General features: G+C 46.9%; 1 protein-coding gene across 1 annotated transcript; it reads left to right on the top strand.

The window, feature by feature from the left end:
* Positions 1–11277: 11277 nt before the first annotated feature.
* Positions 11278–12039, top strand: EV420DRAFT_1487181 (uncharacterized protein; the record flags this gene model as incomplete). The annotated part of the gene is made up of 2 exons (XM_060470490.1): positions 11278–11668; positions 11720–12039. The coding sequence occupies 2 exons, from the start codon at positions 11278–11280 to the stop codon at positions 12037–12039; spliced, it is 711 nt and encodes a 236-aa protein (XP_060322553.1).
* Between the last annotated feature and the right edge of the window lie 1254 nt (positions 12040–13293).

Consider the following 13293-nt stretch of genomic DNA (forward strand, 5'->3'; position numbering starts at 1 on the left):
GCTCACGGCGAAGCCCATTGTGGCTGCTGTTAACGGGGGTGCGTACGGTGGAGGAATGGAGATTCTGTTGAATTGTGACTTAGTCGTCGCGGATGAGAATGCAAAGTTTGCCCTTCCGGAGGTGAGAAGGGGCGTGGTGGCTCTCCAAGGAGGTGCGATGCGTTGGCTCTGAGTTGATTGATATTAACTGTATCATCAGGTATACCTCGGTTAGCGCATATTGCCGGACATCAGGTATGTTATTTGTTCGCTTCGGTTTTCAGAGTTTCGGGTTTAGCGTCTTCAAATTTTATTTTCTTAGCGGGCCAGCGAGATGTTACTCCTTGGTAAGACAATAACGGCAAAAGACGCTTATGAGAGGTTCGGATTGTGAGTTATTCAGGCTAATTGATTTCATTTTTCTCATGACATTTCCCATGATTAGCATCAATACGCTGACTTCTTCGACAGCTGTCTTGCCGACGGCTCTCGGATACGCCAGGGAGCTTGTTGAGAAATGCTCCCCTGACTCGGTACAGACCACGAAGAGAGCGCTGATTCTCGCTGAAGACAGCAATCGTTCCGTATTGGATGCATCGTGGAGTGTAGAGAGCAGCAGACTTTTCGTGAGAGGTGAAAACTTAAAGGTAAGTACCACACAGTTCACTCCTATAAGCGCCCAACCAATATGTCATGTCGATACAGGAAGGTTTGAGGGCATTTGTTGAAGTAAGCTTTATATCTTTCTTAATCTAACGATCCTGACGAGCGAACAGAAACGTTCTCCAGTCTGGAAGAATCCGAGCGCAAGTGCAAAGCTGTAGGCATGTGCGCTATATGAGTACCCGGGTTTTTGATTATTATCACAGCCCGTCTTCTTACCTCGAGAGGATGATTCTCTTACGGAAACCGAATCGACGCTATCCTTTTCCGCAAGTTCCCGCACCTCTGGTACTGAGTCGGATCTGACTGTGGAGTCCCAAGCCTTGGATACACCGCCAAAGGGTGATACGTCTACTACTGAACATATTATAAGATTGCTGCGCACTTTTGATTTTAACGGTGCTACCAACTGCTTGCGCTTGCTCATTTCAGTCTTACTGTTAGTTATCTTCGTATTGGCCATAGTGATCACATACCTCCGTCGGCCGCCTCCATGCAACTGGTGGTGCCAAGTACGATCTGGTAGCCCGTCCATGCCGATACGCGCACTATTGCAATTCGCATTATAGAAGGTCGCCGTTGTAAATACTATTTCTGCTTCATTTACTACTCCCGTTACCGACACTGATCGTATAGGCGGGGAGGCCAGCGTTCTAGCTATAACGTAATATTAGGGCGCTATTTCAATTCTGTCCCTTCCAGCAGAGTGAGGTCATCTAGGCAAATACTTAGACGCGATTTCAAGCTATTTTCACCCGCGAATACAAATGCACCATGTAGATCAGTCAGTTTGAATATAATCATTAATTATAGTTACTGTTGCTCACACCCGGGTCGGAAATGGCCGCACCGCTAGAAGTAACTGTGGGCGGCGATGTGTATTTTTCTCCGGACAAGGTTGGAACATCTTTGTGTGGCTTGATAACGCACGGAGCAGAGTTAATAAAAAGGGGATGCCATATGCAGGCGTTCCCATGGTAGAAGGATACCGACGTCGAAAATGCTTATACACTGTAAGTGTGGAACCCGAAATTGGGTACGGAGTCCGACTAAGAATTCCCTGCTGAAGCAGGGAACGTGCGTTGGAGTAGATCTGAATTCAAAAGTATTCCATGTCCTGGGACTAGTAATCTGTATTGTGGAGCTCCTAGTCGCATGGGTTACCTCGGCAGCTTCCAGGTAGAGAAGGAAATTAGTACCACAGTAACTCCCAGAGCACATCGAGAGGGGGTTCGTGTCTAACCTGATTATCACCATGGTGATTTCGGAGCTGAGGAGCAAGTCATTGGGACGCAGGGGACACCGAGGCAAAGTCCGAGTTAAATTTTAGCAGTCGGGTGATCAGCCTCTTTTTCTTCCCCAAGTCCTTCGGTAATGATTCAAGCGGACTGAATGACGGCATGCAGGGAAGCTTTCCCACAGACATTTTTTCGTGTCTTCAGGAGATTACGGAGTAGAAGATCCCATGACAGAACAGGTACGATCTCGGGCTCGCCGGGTGCAGTTGTACGATTGCTATGTAGCGACGGAACGAAACTGTGCTGCGCTCTAGTATATGGAGTAAATGATGTCAGAAAGGGGCGGGGTCCAATAAATAAGAGTGCTAAGACGTGTATGTAGCAGAACAAGATGCGGTAGCGGTAACAGAAAGTAGATATAGCAATGATTTCGAAAACAATACTGTGGGTGAGGTGTCTGATGGCATTGAGTTATGGCAAACGACGGAAGAGAAGCACAAAAAAATGCGCACGGAAAACTGATTTCATTCGTTACTTGAAGGGGCATCCTGGTGCGTGAGCACCCCTCCAACCGCAATGACAGCATTGGGGCTCGCTGGTTCCACGAGTCGGGACAGATGTATTCATGGACGGTCTCGCATGCGAAGTGTCGTGTCCCGAGAATAGGACGGAGGATGATGATGAAGTGCACATGGTTATTAGTAGAGGCAAGAGGGAGATATCTGTGTAGGTGCAAGTTGAAGAGCTTGACGAAGAAATGCCGCCCGCCTTTTATCAATTCCAGCTACGCCCGCTATTTATTTGGGATATACAGCTGACGGACTATATATCGGGAGGGGCTATCTCAAGATCTTTTCATGCTGATGCCTTAAACGGGTTAAGAAGTAAGATAAATTGAGGGAGGAATCCGAATTGGTTACTGGATCCTTCCAGAACTGTATCCACACCCAATCACATCAAGCCGGTGAGCAGTTCGTACAGTTTGACTCGACTCAGAGCTTTTATCTATAGAATTTGAATTTGAATATGCGACCAGTCCCATTGGCATGAGATTGAGGATAGTAAACCAATAAGCGAGCAGTAGTCATACACAGTCAGAACCGGTATACTTGCCAATTCCATTTTCCCACAGAAGAATGTTTTTGAGTGCGCAGTATCCTAGTGTTCGGGCTCGATATCATAACCGAAGAAGGTTTTCAATAATCTGTACCGAGGAGTACGCTTCCCATCGCCAGCTGAGAAGGGTAATTACTGACATGTAGGCACCCAGCTAGCCAGTCAGCCCAAGTCAGCCCAATGTGCTCGTCGCCTAGTAAGGGAATCCGAAAGACCTCGTCTCAGTTGGTGGCGTTAGCCTTGGGGGTCAGCTGAGGATCTTCAGAGAGAGATACAGAGTCATGAGCGCAACGTTAACAGAACGTGAACCTCTATGTTTAATGCGTGATTGGCGACATGTCGATGATCGCAAGATGAAATTTTACTTCATCTTCTCACGCACAGCCACATCAGTATTTGCTCGATTTCAGACCGCAACGTAACGTCGCTTGCGCCTGGCCATGGGCAAATACTGCTGCCCTCTAATTTGTGTCGCCAAAGCTTTGTACTTGTTGGAGGGAGCTCTTACGTGACTCGGAGTTTGGTCTCCGAGTGGCTGTGGAGATTTTATGATTTTATCAGACTTGTCGAAGACCTTCGCTTGCAACTTCTCGTGCGCCAAGAAAAGGGACAGCTAGCTCACAAGTCGTATTCTGATCTATGTAAGCTGGACTTTTAAACTCAGAATATGCCGCTCTACATTTAATGAACAGCTTCTTAGGTTCTGTCAAATGTCAGTATTAATTAATGCGTGCTGACAACGGGGTTTCTCTGTATCTGTTCTTCACTGCGTTGAAACATGTTCCGATATCATAATGATAAGGCAGATCCCTGGCTCTACGGAGCCGACCTTGAAGCCTATCATTAGATTTTTCCTGTACGTTAGGGTAGTATGACGTCCACACTTTCGTCAAGCAACTCTCAGGATGCACGAGCACGAGGATAGCACTATCATGGGTGAGTCCACGTTCTCTATTGGCGGTCCCGCACATTCCTGAGTGGTTCACCATAGGAACCCTCAAGACGGACCGTCGCCCGTAAGAATATTGATGAACACAAGTCTTATCAGGTGAACATTGAACCCTTATAGTGATGCGGCATTTGTCTTTGACGCGCCAGGAACTCGGGCTTACTCATGTAAAAAATCTTGAGCACGAGGTGGAACAGAGTCGAGACCGTCACTTCGCTGAATCACGATATTCACGTAATGGGCACTCGCAGGATCTATTCCCCAGTCCGGCTGCTCAGGCCAACGACATGGAAATGAACCATTGACTCAGTGTATGATTTCTTCTTCAGGTACTCACTCATTTATGCCCGTTATTAAGTTGAAATTTTGCCCCAAGCCACCGGCCTGGGCCTTCTTTTCATAATGTATCGACCAATCATTCTGGAGCGGCCGGCCGACGCAAATTGTATCACTATCCCTCAAAGTGTACGCTGCCTAGTTCTGCTGACTGCCATTTCATGCTCACGCGGTTAAATATGAAGCACTTCATATCAGCATCAGGTCTAATTCTTTCTACCGTTCCTAGGTTGACCTTGAAACATCAGGTATGAAGACACTATGTCCGTTATAACAAGAAGTCACATATTCCCGGGATGCGAATTTAAGTCCCAAGGCAAGCGGAACAAGATAACGTTTTGCAGCCCCGCCGAGTTCTAGAAACTGATAACTCCACCGACGAGTGCCTCTCCCAGAGGAGGCCTTGTCGACAACTTGAAGTTGACGGATGAAGAAGAGAAAGAGCACTTCATGTATATCCGTTCCCGAACAAAAAGCTGGCATTAATTCAAGTTTTGTTCTGCTACACCTTCTCCACCCGTACAAAACGTGACGTCGCAACGTCCTCTTCTCTTGCCCTCACATCGAATCAGCTTCTGTCTTCCAGAACACGTAAACCATATATACGCTGTCTCGGATAAATGGGAATGCTACACTGTCCATGAACTGCGATTTTTCTCATGCGTACTGAATACGAGCTTTCCTTCGGATTGTCTCCAGACAGGTTCTCTCAAACAGCGCGTGAAACCAAAACCAAACCCATGGTTCTGTTCCTTAGAAGCACATGCGAGATAACTTCTTTGTATGTGCGTGTGATTACATTTTTATGCCCTGCCCGAGGCCCAATGACCAACCTACGTTGATAACAAAGTCCGAAAAGAGGAACTTTACAACAGGAAGCGGTTAACGTAAGCTTGGCGAAGAGCCGCACCACGAACACGGTACTAGAGCCTAGAAATTACGAATATTTGAATACAGACGAAATCACACAATGTAGACCAATCACCGTCACTCGCCAACCACAAATTTACCTTCATAAAAGCCTTGAACGAAAACGAAACTTGATATGTTTCTCTTTAATCCGTGGAGTAGGGCGAGTATTATCCAATCGATCCGAGGAGATAGTATGGTTCACTCGAGAATGCTAGAATAGAGAAACCTTCAATTAAGTACCCAGAAGGGAATGCACATTGACTTTTACCGCCTCAACTAAGTTTCCGAAGTTCCGCACAGATTCCGTGCAAACATTTTTAATGACAGCATGATCACAATCATCCGGAAGGATATTTATTCATTCAAATAAAACAGTATTCCCAAAGGAATTCAGTAAGAAAAACCCGGAAAAGACTAGTGCCTGTGCCACAAGGAGGCACCAATCCTGTGGGAGCGCCATAGAGAAATAAGGGGTAGCCGGGATAAACAAGCGAGAACTTGCGAAATCAGGACGTGTAGCGGCAGTGGGACTACATATCGGAGATATTAACCTAGGTGGTCACTGCTGGGCGAACTATGCGCCTACAGTCACCTACATTCCGGCATTGCGAGAGGCAGGCATTTGACCCCCTCTCAGATTTAGATAGATGGATTGACTCCATGGGGTATAGTTATCGACGACAGCCGGAAAAATCTCTATGTTTAAACTATCACGTGACCGTTCTTTATACCGCGTTCATCTATTCTCGTCTGTCCGTTCAATATGCGAAGAGCAAAGTTGTATGGTTCGGAGTCGCACCTTTCCCCGACGGTCATTAGGTATATCTAAGGTGCTCAAATCCTTAGGTCATATGGCATCACACACCTTTTCTGCGTGTCAAGTTCAAGTCAAGTTTCAAGTTATTGCATTTAAAAAATCTGGAATGAGATCCTTCCATCAGTACAATCAGTTATTCTGATGGCCAGGTCAGAAATATATGACCAGAAGATGCAGTATTTATATCTACGGACTTACATCGTGGGCGTTCATGCCTACAACCGGTTATATTGTATTCCACGTCTCTGCTGATTAGTAACGGGCACATGCTCTCTAAGAAAAGAAGAGCTTCTCCCGCGAAAGTGTGAGAGATTTACGCGATACAAGGGAAGGGTTTGATTTTTTCTTCGAAGATCTTTCATCTAATCGTTACTGGATGACCGAGGAGTTTGAGCAAAGTACATGCTTGTCGAGGGCTAGCTCAAATCCGGCCCGTCGATCTTTATCACTCAAGGAAACAAAGAGCGAGTCATTTTTGAGTCGTCTGGTGCTACAGCGTGTGCTGCCTCCTGAACTGCAGGCTTCGCAGAGGATAGTGCTGACGGTGATTTGTTTTTTTTTGTACGTTCTATGAGAGATGAATACATGGCGATCAGATACTTCAATAATTGTGCGATAAATGTGCTTTACGAGTAACGCTATTTGACGCAGAGATTGTCACGTGGAACTCACTTTGCTAGTCTAGTTTCCTAAATTGCCGCAGTCCGGTTTCTACTGGGAACTACAACAAAGGAAATGTCGAAGAAGCCCTCTCTGGAGTCTCCACCACGGTCGAAGCCGTCACTTTCCAAGTGGCTCTCGGGGTTCGCAAAGACGCCGTTTACCACTGTAAAGAAATCGCTTCATGACAATATCGAGTTCGTATCATTTTGTTCGGGAGCTTTGATGGTGTGCTGAAATGAGCGTCCTGCAGCTTCGTTCCATCTTCGATACCTGCCCAGAGAGGGTTGGAAATGCTGGCGATAGCCTCCTGGTCCTTCCTGATACTCAAGTGCTGCACGCTGTTCATCTTCCTGTAGTACGTTGGCATCGCATTTTGGGGTGACGGAGCTGACGGGGATCCAGTTCCTTTCCACCGTTGTGGCCTCCCGTTACTTGTTATATGATATGGGTGTATTGCCTCGACAAGTCACCTGAGCACGGAGGGCGGGTCTGGCACTGGTGCCGTCGGTGTTCATGGTGGAGGTACTTCGTGGCGTTCTATCCTATTACGTGAGGCGGCACGTTGGCTTCCGTTTTCGGACCTACTTTGACACTTCCCCCCTCCAGATGCTTGAAGGTTGGTCCGTCGCTGACGAGAGAATGTGGCTCTGACCATTACACTGTAGGAGGCAGACTTGCCGCCCAGTCGCACTTATATTTTTGGTTATCACCCTCATGGTATGTCGACATCATGACACTACGAATTTTTAAAAAATTCTCAAACAGGTTACGAACAGGTATCATTGGCACGTACGTTTGCGGTTCAACTTTGGTTTGCTTTACGTTCCCACCAAGCTCAAGGTCATCTCCAGGGGAGCTTTTGCAAACTTTGGTACCGATAGTATGTTATCATAGCTGACGTCATTGTTTCATTTTTTTTTTTCATTCGATAAACATTTAGTGACCGGATTCTCCCAACTTTTCCCTGGGATTACAACACATCTCCTCACTCTGTCTAGCAACTTCAAGCTTCCGTTCTATCGGGAATTTATGATACACCTAGGAATGGGGAGCATGAGTAAGAGGTCGTGCATCAACATCCTGCAGAGTGGTCCAGGACAGTCTATTACAATAGTGGTGGGAGAGGCTGCAGAGAGCCTGAGCGCTCATCCAGGAACCGCCGACTTGACGCTTCGTAAACGGTACTTTGTCTTACCGTTATTGTTGCTACTTGATTTTTTCAAATCATCCATAGGCTAGGGTTCATCAAGCTTGCAATCCAGGAAGGGTCGTCCTCTTTATCTTTTAATCAACTTTTATTTTACTCATTCATGAAGAGCGGACCTCGTGACGGTCTTCTCCTTCGGAGAAAACGACGTAGGTTTTACTTTCCTATGAAAATACGGCCAACTAAAAAAAATTTCAATAAATCCATCAGATTCTCTCGCAAATGCTCAATGAGAAGGGGACTGCCATTTATATGTTCCAGAAGAAACTTCTTGCCATCTTTGGCTTTACTTTGCCTCTGTTCCACGGAAGAGGGATGCTCAACTGTGGGTTATCTGTTTCTTTCCCCCGGCGGCCCGATGACAAGGTATGCTTTAGACAACTTCGGGCTACTCCCCTATAGGCGGAGAATAACTGCCGCCGGTGAGTCTTTGAATCTGCATGTGGCGTGCCCCATTATAGGTATTCTGACAAGTTTTCCCTCAGTCGGACGTCCTATACACGTGAATCGAGTCAATCAACCAGATATCGAGGAGATTCGACGCATCCAGACTCTTTACATCGCGGAACTGCAGCGGTAAGTGTTCTTTTTCCTCTGAGCACTTAGCGATTGTTATAAATGATCGATGACCCAGGATTTGGAATACCCACAAGGATGAGTTTGCCAAGGCTAGGAAGCGGGAGTTGAATATTATTGATTAGTATATGTTCTCTGAACGGCTTTTTTGGTTATAACTCGAACATCTCATTCCCAGTACAGCGCTATTCTTAACTTTCTTTCAGTCAGCCTTCAGGTAGCTGCAACGCGACCAACATATGTTAAAAACCTCGAAGTAGAGTACGTATCCCAGAGACAGAGACTTATATGAAATAGGATATTCAAGTGTACAATCACCAATGAACGAGAAGATATGATGAACCGAAACAAAATATCAAAAAATTAGGGCAGTTGAATACACGAATTCAATGATTCTTGAGTTCTGAAGACTCAGAGTTCCATAGAGGATTTTAAGTCAAATTTCATACCCTAGAAGAAAAAGGGTACATAGGAATACCACATTCATGCCATTTCATGGATCGGGAATTGAACCCCAAACACGCCCGTGCGGTATCTATCCTGGGACGGAAAGGTCACACATTAACCATGATGCCAATGACACATTAGTTAGGATCACCACTGCATCTTATCTTGAAGCTTCCAAAGAAGATTGCTCGAGTAAAATAATTGCCCCGCTAAGCTCATCTAGTGATGTGCCGGCTCAGGCTGAAGCCCAGGCCGGCCGTGAGCCGGCCCTCTGAAAGCCCAAGCCGTGCCAGGCCGTATTGGCGGCTCTGGAGGGCTCAAGGCTCGGCTTGGTACTTTTAAAGCCCTAAGCCGGCCCAAAGCCCCAGGCTTTCTGTATACATAAGTAAGTCACTGAATCATGGATATTTCAGCTATATGACACCCACTCTGCATTGTAGGGATGCCACAATAACTGTCACCAATAGTAGACACTTTTTTTGCGGACTAAATATAGTATCTTCGTAGTCTATGGTGGCCACGGAAACAGGCCCTAGGTATGATGTCATATTTTCTGATGTGTTAACCACACTCTTTCGGAGTCTCAACTAGTGTTGCCGCGGCTCAGCTTATCTCGGCTTAACGCCGAAGTCGGTTTTGAGCCGCCGAGGATAAAAGGGTAGGAGGAACAAGAACACAGTTTCGGTTAATACCAATAAGTCTCCTGAGTGAATGAAAACATCAAAACACCTGTCATTTTGCACGTTGGTGCAGTCAGAGCAAACGGCTCAAAACCGACTTCGGTGTTAAGCCGAGATAAGCTGAGCCGCGGCAACACTAGTCTCAACACACTCTGGAAGACGCATACTGTCCTAGATGAAGTCCAACAGGTCCCCGGTAGGTCGCTAAGCACTGAAACAATGATATAACCATGTTCACATCAGTCCTACAGTTATATACTTACCACCACTGAAAAGCCGGGCTCAAGCCCAAGCCGGCCTGAGCCGGGCCCTGTTCGACGGCTTAGGCTGGGCTTGAAGTTCCGATGAGCCCAAGCCAGTGAAAGCCGAGCCCAAGCCACGGCTTTGAGCCTAAGCTGGGCCGGCATATCACTAAGCTCGTGTAGTAGGTAAAGTACTAGTAAGTGCCTGTACTAATAATAGATGTACGGTACCGTACGTTACGTGACCTCGGCAGGGGACAGCACGTACTCACCTCGGCAAGGTTCGGCAATGAGCTCACACCAACGTGAGCGTGACCTCACCGTGACTGCGTCGGTGATGGCATGCGCTTACCATTTTGGGACAGGAGAGCGTATTCGGAACATGTGTATACTGCCAAGTATGTACGGCATGGCAATCAAAATGTTTTAGATTTTGGCATTTGTCTTTTTAAGATTACACTTTTATGAAATCGGACAGGGAAGTCGCGAATTTCGCCATCACTGGTTTGTCAGTCCCCCAGTCTCTCTCATTTTGACCACCACCATTGCCATTGCTGTCGTCCCCATCCCCAGTCCCCTGTCCCCTGTTCTTTCCATCCTTCAGCCCCTCGACACAGGCAACTACCGACAGCGACAATATGAGACAGTTGCGCACAAGTGTCCTCATTGGTGCTATGGTGTTACAACGCCACTTTACGGCTACTGCATTTCAAAATTGCTGCATCGTTTCTCTTTGTTTATCTTTCCTTCGATCATTTTCCCTCACTCGTGTATTGTTTGTTTGCTGCGTTGTACTGTACATGTCGCCGTCGATGTCTGCAATATCAGTTTTTTTTTGCCCTATGCTTCTCTCTCGAATTGTCGTAATCATATGGGAACATATCAATGCAACCAGAATAGGATAATACGAACCTTCCATGTTTCAGTCTTTTAGATTCAGGTATCCGAAATTCGGCTAGCAGCAATCTTGCCAAGCGACTTATTCACCGATGCAAAATAGGTTAATCAGGGTACTTTAATTTGGCTTTCCACGGAGTCAGCCTTGGTTACATGTTCGTGTCGCTCCTCAGGGACCTAATAACGCCACCTGGAGTGAAAACTGAAATAAGCTCTTCAGTTTGGCTCGCCGACTCGCTATTGGCAAAGGCTGGGTAGTTCATCAGTACTTTCTCGTGTTGTTACTCCTGGCCTAACTACCAGCGCCGACTACAAACTGAATAAGCTCGCCGACTTATGATCGAAGGCTGGAGAATTCTCCCGTACTCTCCCCAAAACGTTTCGCCATCCACCTCAATCGCTCCTTACGTACAACCAGAAATACTGCACGAATCTCGAGCCGTTCTCATCGCTTCGAACTTGACTTTGTACTGTTTTACAGTTTTTTTGCCCCAATGATAGTAATCACTCCGTCCTGAGTATCGTGTTGTCTGAGTATCGTCTCCACACTCTACCATGCCTGTTCTATCCGTCTCTGAGCTCCTCAATCCGGTCGACGCAAAACCGCCAACCTCAAGTACTGGGTCCCACACGCCCGATTCATTTTCATCTGATGTCACGCCGTTCAAAGTAGAGCACAATGTCCGTATAAACCAGAGAACTTTGGCGTCAACCGTGTACCACCACAAGTCTATGGAAGTCATTGAATATCCTGAGACGACACCCGACTCGCAGACTTCTATTGCGTATATACTTCATATGAAATCGACTGATAAACCGTATAACCCCGCTCGTAATTTCGCATATTCTGCAGGGAAACCTTCAGGACAATCGAAAGGTCATTTCACTAAGGTCCTGTTGGACCGAGACGGCCAGCCGGTTCCGTGTTTGGTCGACTATAGCACTTGTGAGTCAACAGCCGGTAAAATCAGCGGCCCATACTCATAGACATGATCAGGTCGAGGCATTCGTTTGTGTCCATTTGTGAGTCCTCATATCAAGGAGACTTCGCATACACAAGCCTCGAGAGCAGCCCTTCAACTACAGCTTGATCAGGCTCATAGGGACAAGCCCAACTTTACGCCCGAGGAAGAGATCCTCAATAAGACCATAGTGTGGTTCAGGTTTATCACAGACAACAGCTGCGGTTACAGTTTACAAGAAGCGACTCTTTATACTGAAAAGGAAGAGACCATCAAAGCTGAGATCCAGCGGATGCCTACCAAAGCGAAGCGGGGTCAGAAGAGCAAGCAAATGTGCCAAGGTGTTAGCCACTAACTCAAATCGACTTAGATCGTACTAAGGTCGCTACTCGCACTTCGGTAGACGACGCTTTAGCAAGTCAAAGGTGACGGGAGTCGATGGGACAGATAGTCACGAAGAACGGAGTTCGAAGTTAGGTAGAATAAACCTTAGCCGAAGCTGGGGTTCAGTCCAGCTGAGGCTCTACTTAAATACACGTGAGTATTCTAAAAATACTACTGCGCAGTCAGTCCGTGATGATCGTGCGCCGTGTAATCCGGCTGACTAAAGAAAGGAAAAGAAAAGAAAAAGAAAAAGAAAAAGAAAAGAATAACCGTAACATTACCCCCTCCTTAAGACTCATTCGTCCCGAATGAGAATATGTCCCCTTCCTTCCTCACAAGCGAGTTGAGGGGCTCCCTTCTGCTTTAAAACAGGATCGATTGGACCTCCGCTACCCCGAAAAGAGTCACTGCGTTGGGTTCGGCCTCTGACCCTCTCTCCCCCTGGACTCAGGTCCCTAGACTTCCTGAGCCACTTTGCACCGGTTAGGCCTCAACTGTCTGTCGGGATCCACGATCCCTAAGGGTTCAATGCTCGTAATCGAGCAGTGGAAATCCCCTTCTACACCATAAATAGTCCTCTAGGACTCATCCGTTCCGAATGATTCACTAGAGTTTTCGTCGTCGTTATTATCGGAAGAGTCTCTGGACTCAGAGTAGAACGAGAATTCATCGTCATCTTCGTCGTGATCTTCGTCATCAGTATCGAAGTCCCAGTTTTCGTAAACTCGCTGGAGATTATCGAGGTCGAGTTTAGAGTCGTCGTCGTCCGACGTTTCTTCCACTATGGGTATCCCGTCTGCTTCTTCTGTGGTGACCTCTCGCATGTTTATTGAAAGTTGTGAGTTTGAATGCCTCGGGTGCGTGCATTCGGACGAACAGACAGTTTCAATATCCGTGATGCAAGGGGAATTCGGATCGTTGTAGGGCACTCCGATGCCTGGGGGAATTTTGTCGTCCCTCCCTACCGTTCTCCCATATTTGTTGACCTCCCAACGGATCCTTTGAAGATGGGCTTCGTACTCGTTGACCAGTTCTTCCGCGTTGGCCATGTCCGAACGCTTGACCCAGGAGTTCTCTTCCCTTGGGTATCCCTTCCACTTTACTAGGTATTCGGTTATGGTGCATCGATTTCGACCGCGACCGATAGCCTTATCTCGCTGCTCCACAATCTCTTCTATCTCGTATTCCTCTTCGTCGTCGATCAACTCTGGTGGTGGCCATTCGG

Source organism: Desarmillaria tabescens (genome assembly GCF_030435595.1).
Source record: "Desarmillaria tabescens strain CCBAS 213 chromosome Unknown EV420scaffold_114, whole genome shotgun sequence".
Taxonomy (NCBI): Eukaryota; Fungi; Basidiomycota; class Agaricomycetes; order Agaricales; family Physalacriaceae; genus Desarmillaria; species Desarmillaria tabescens.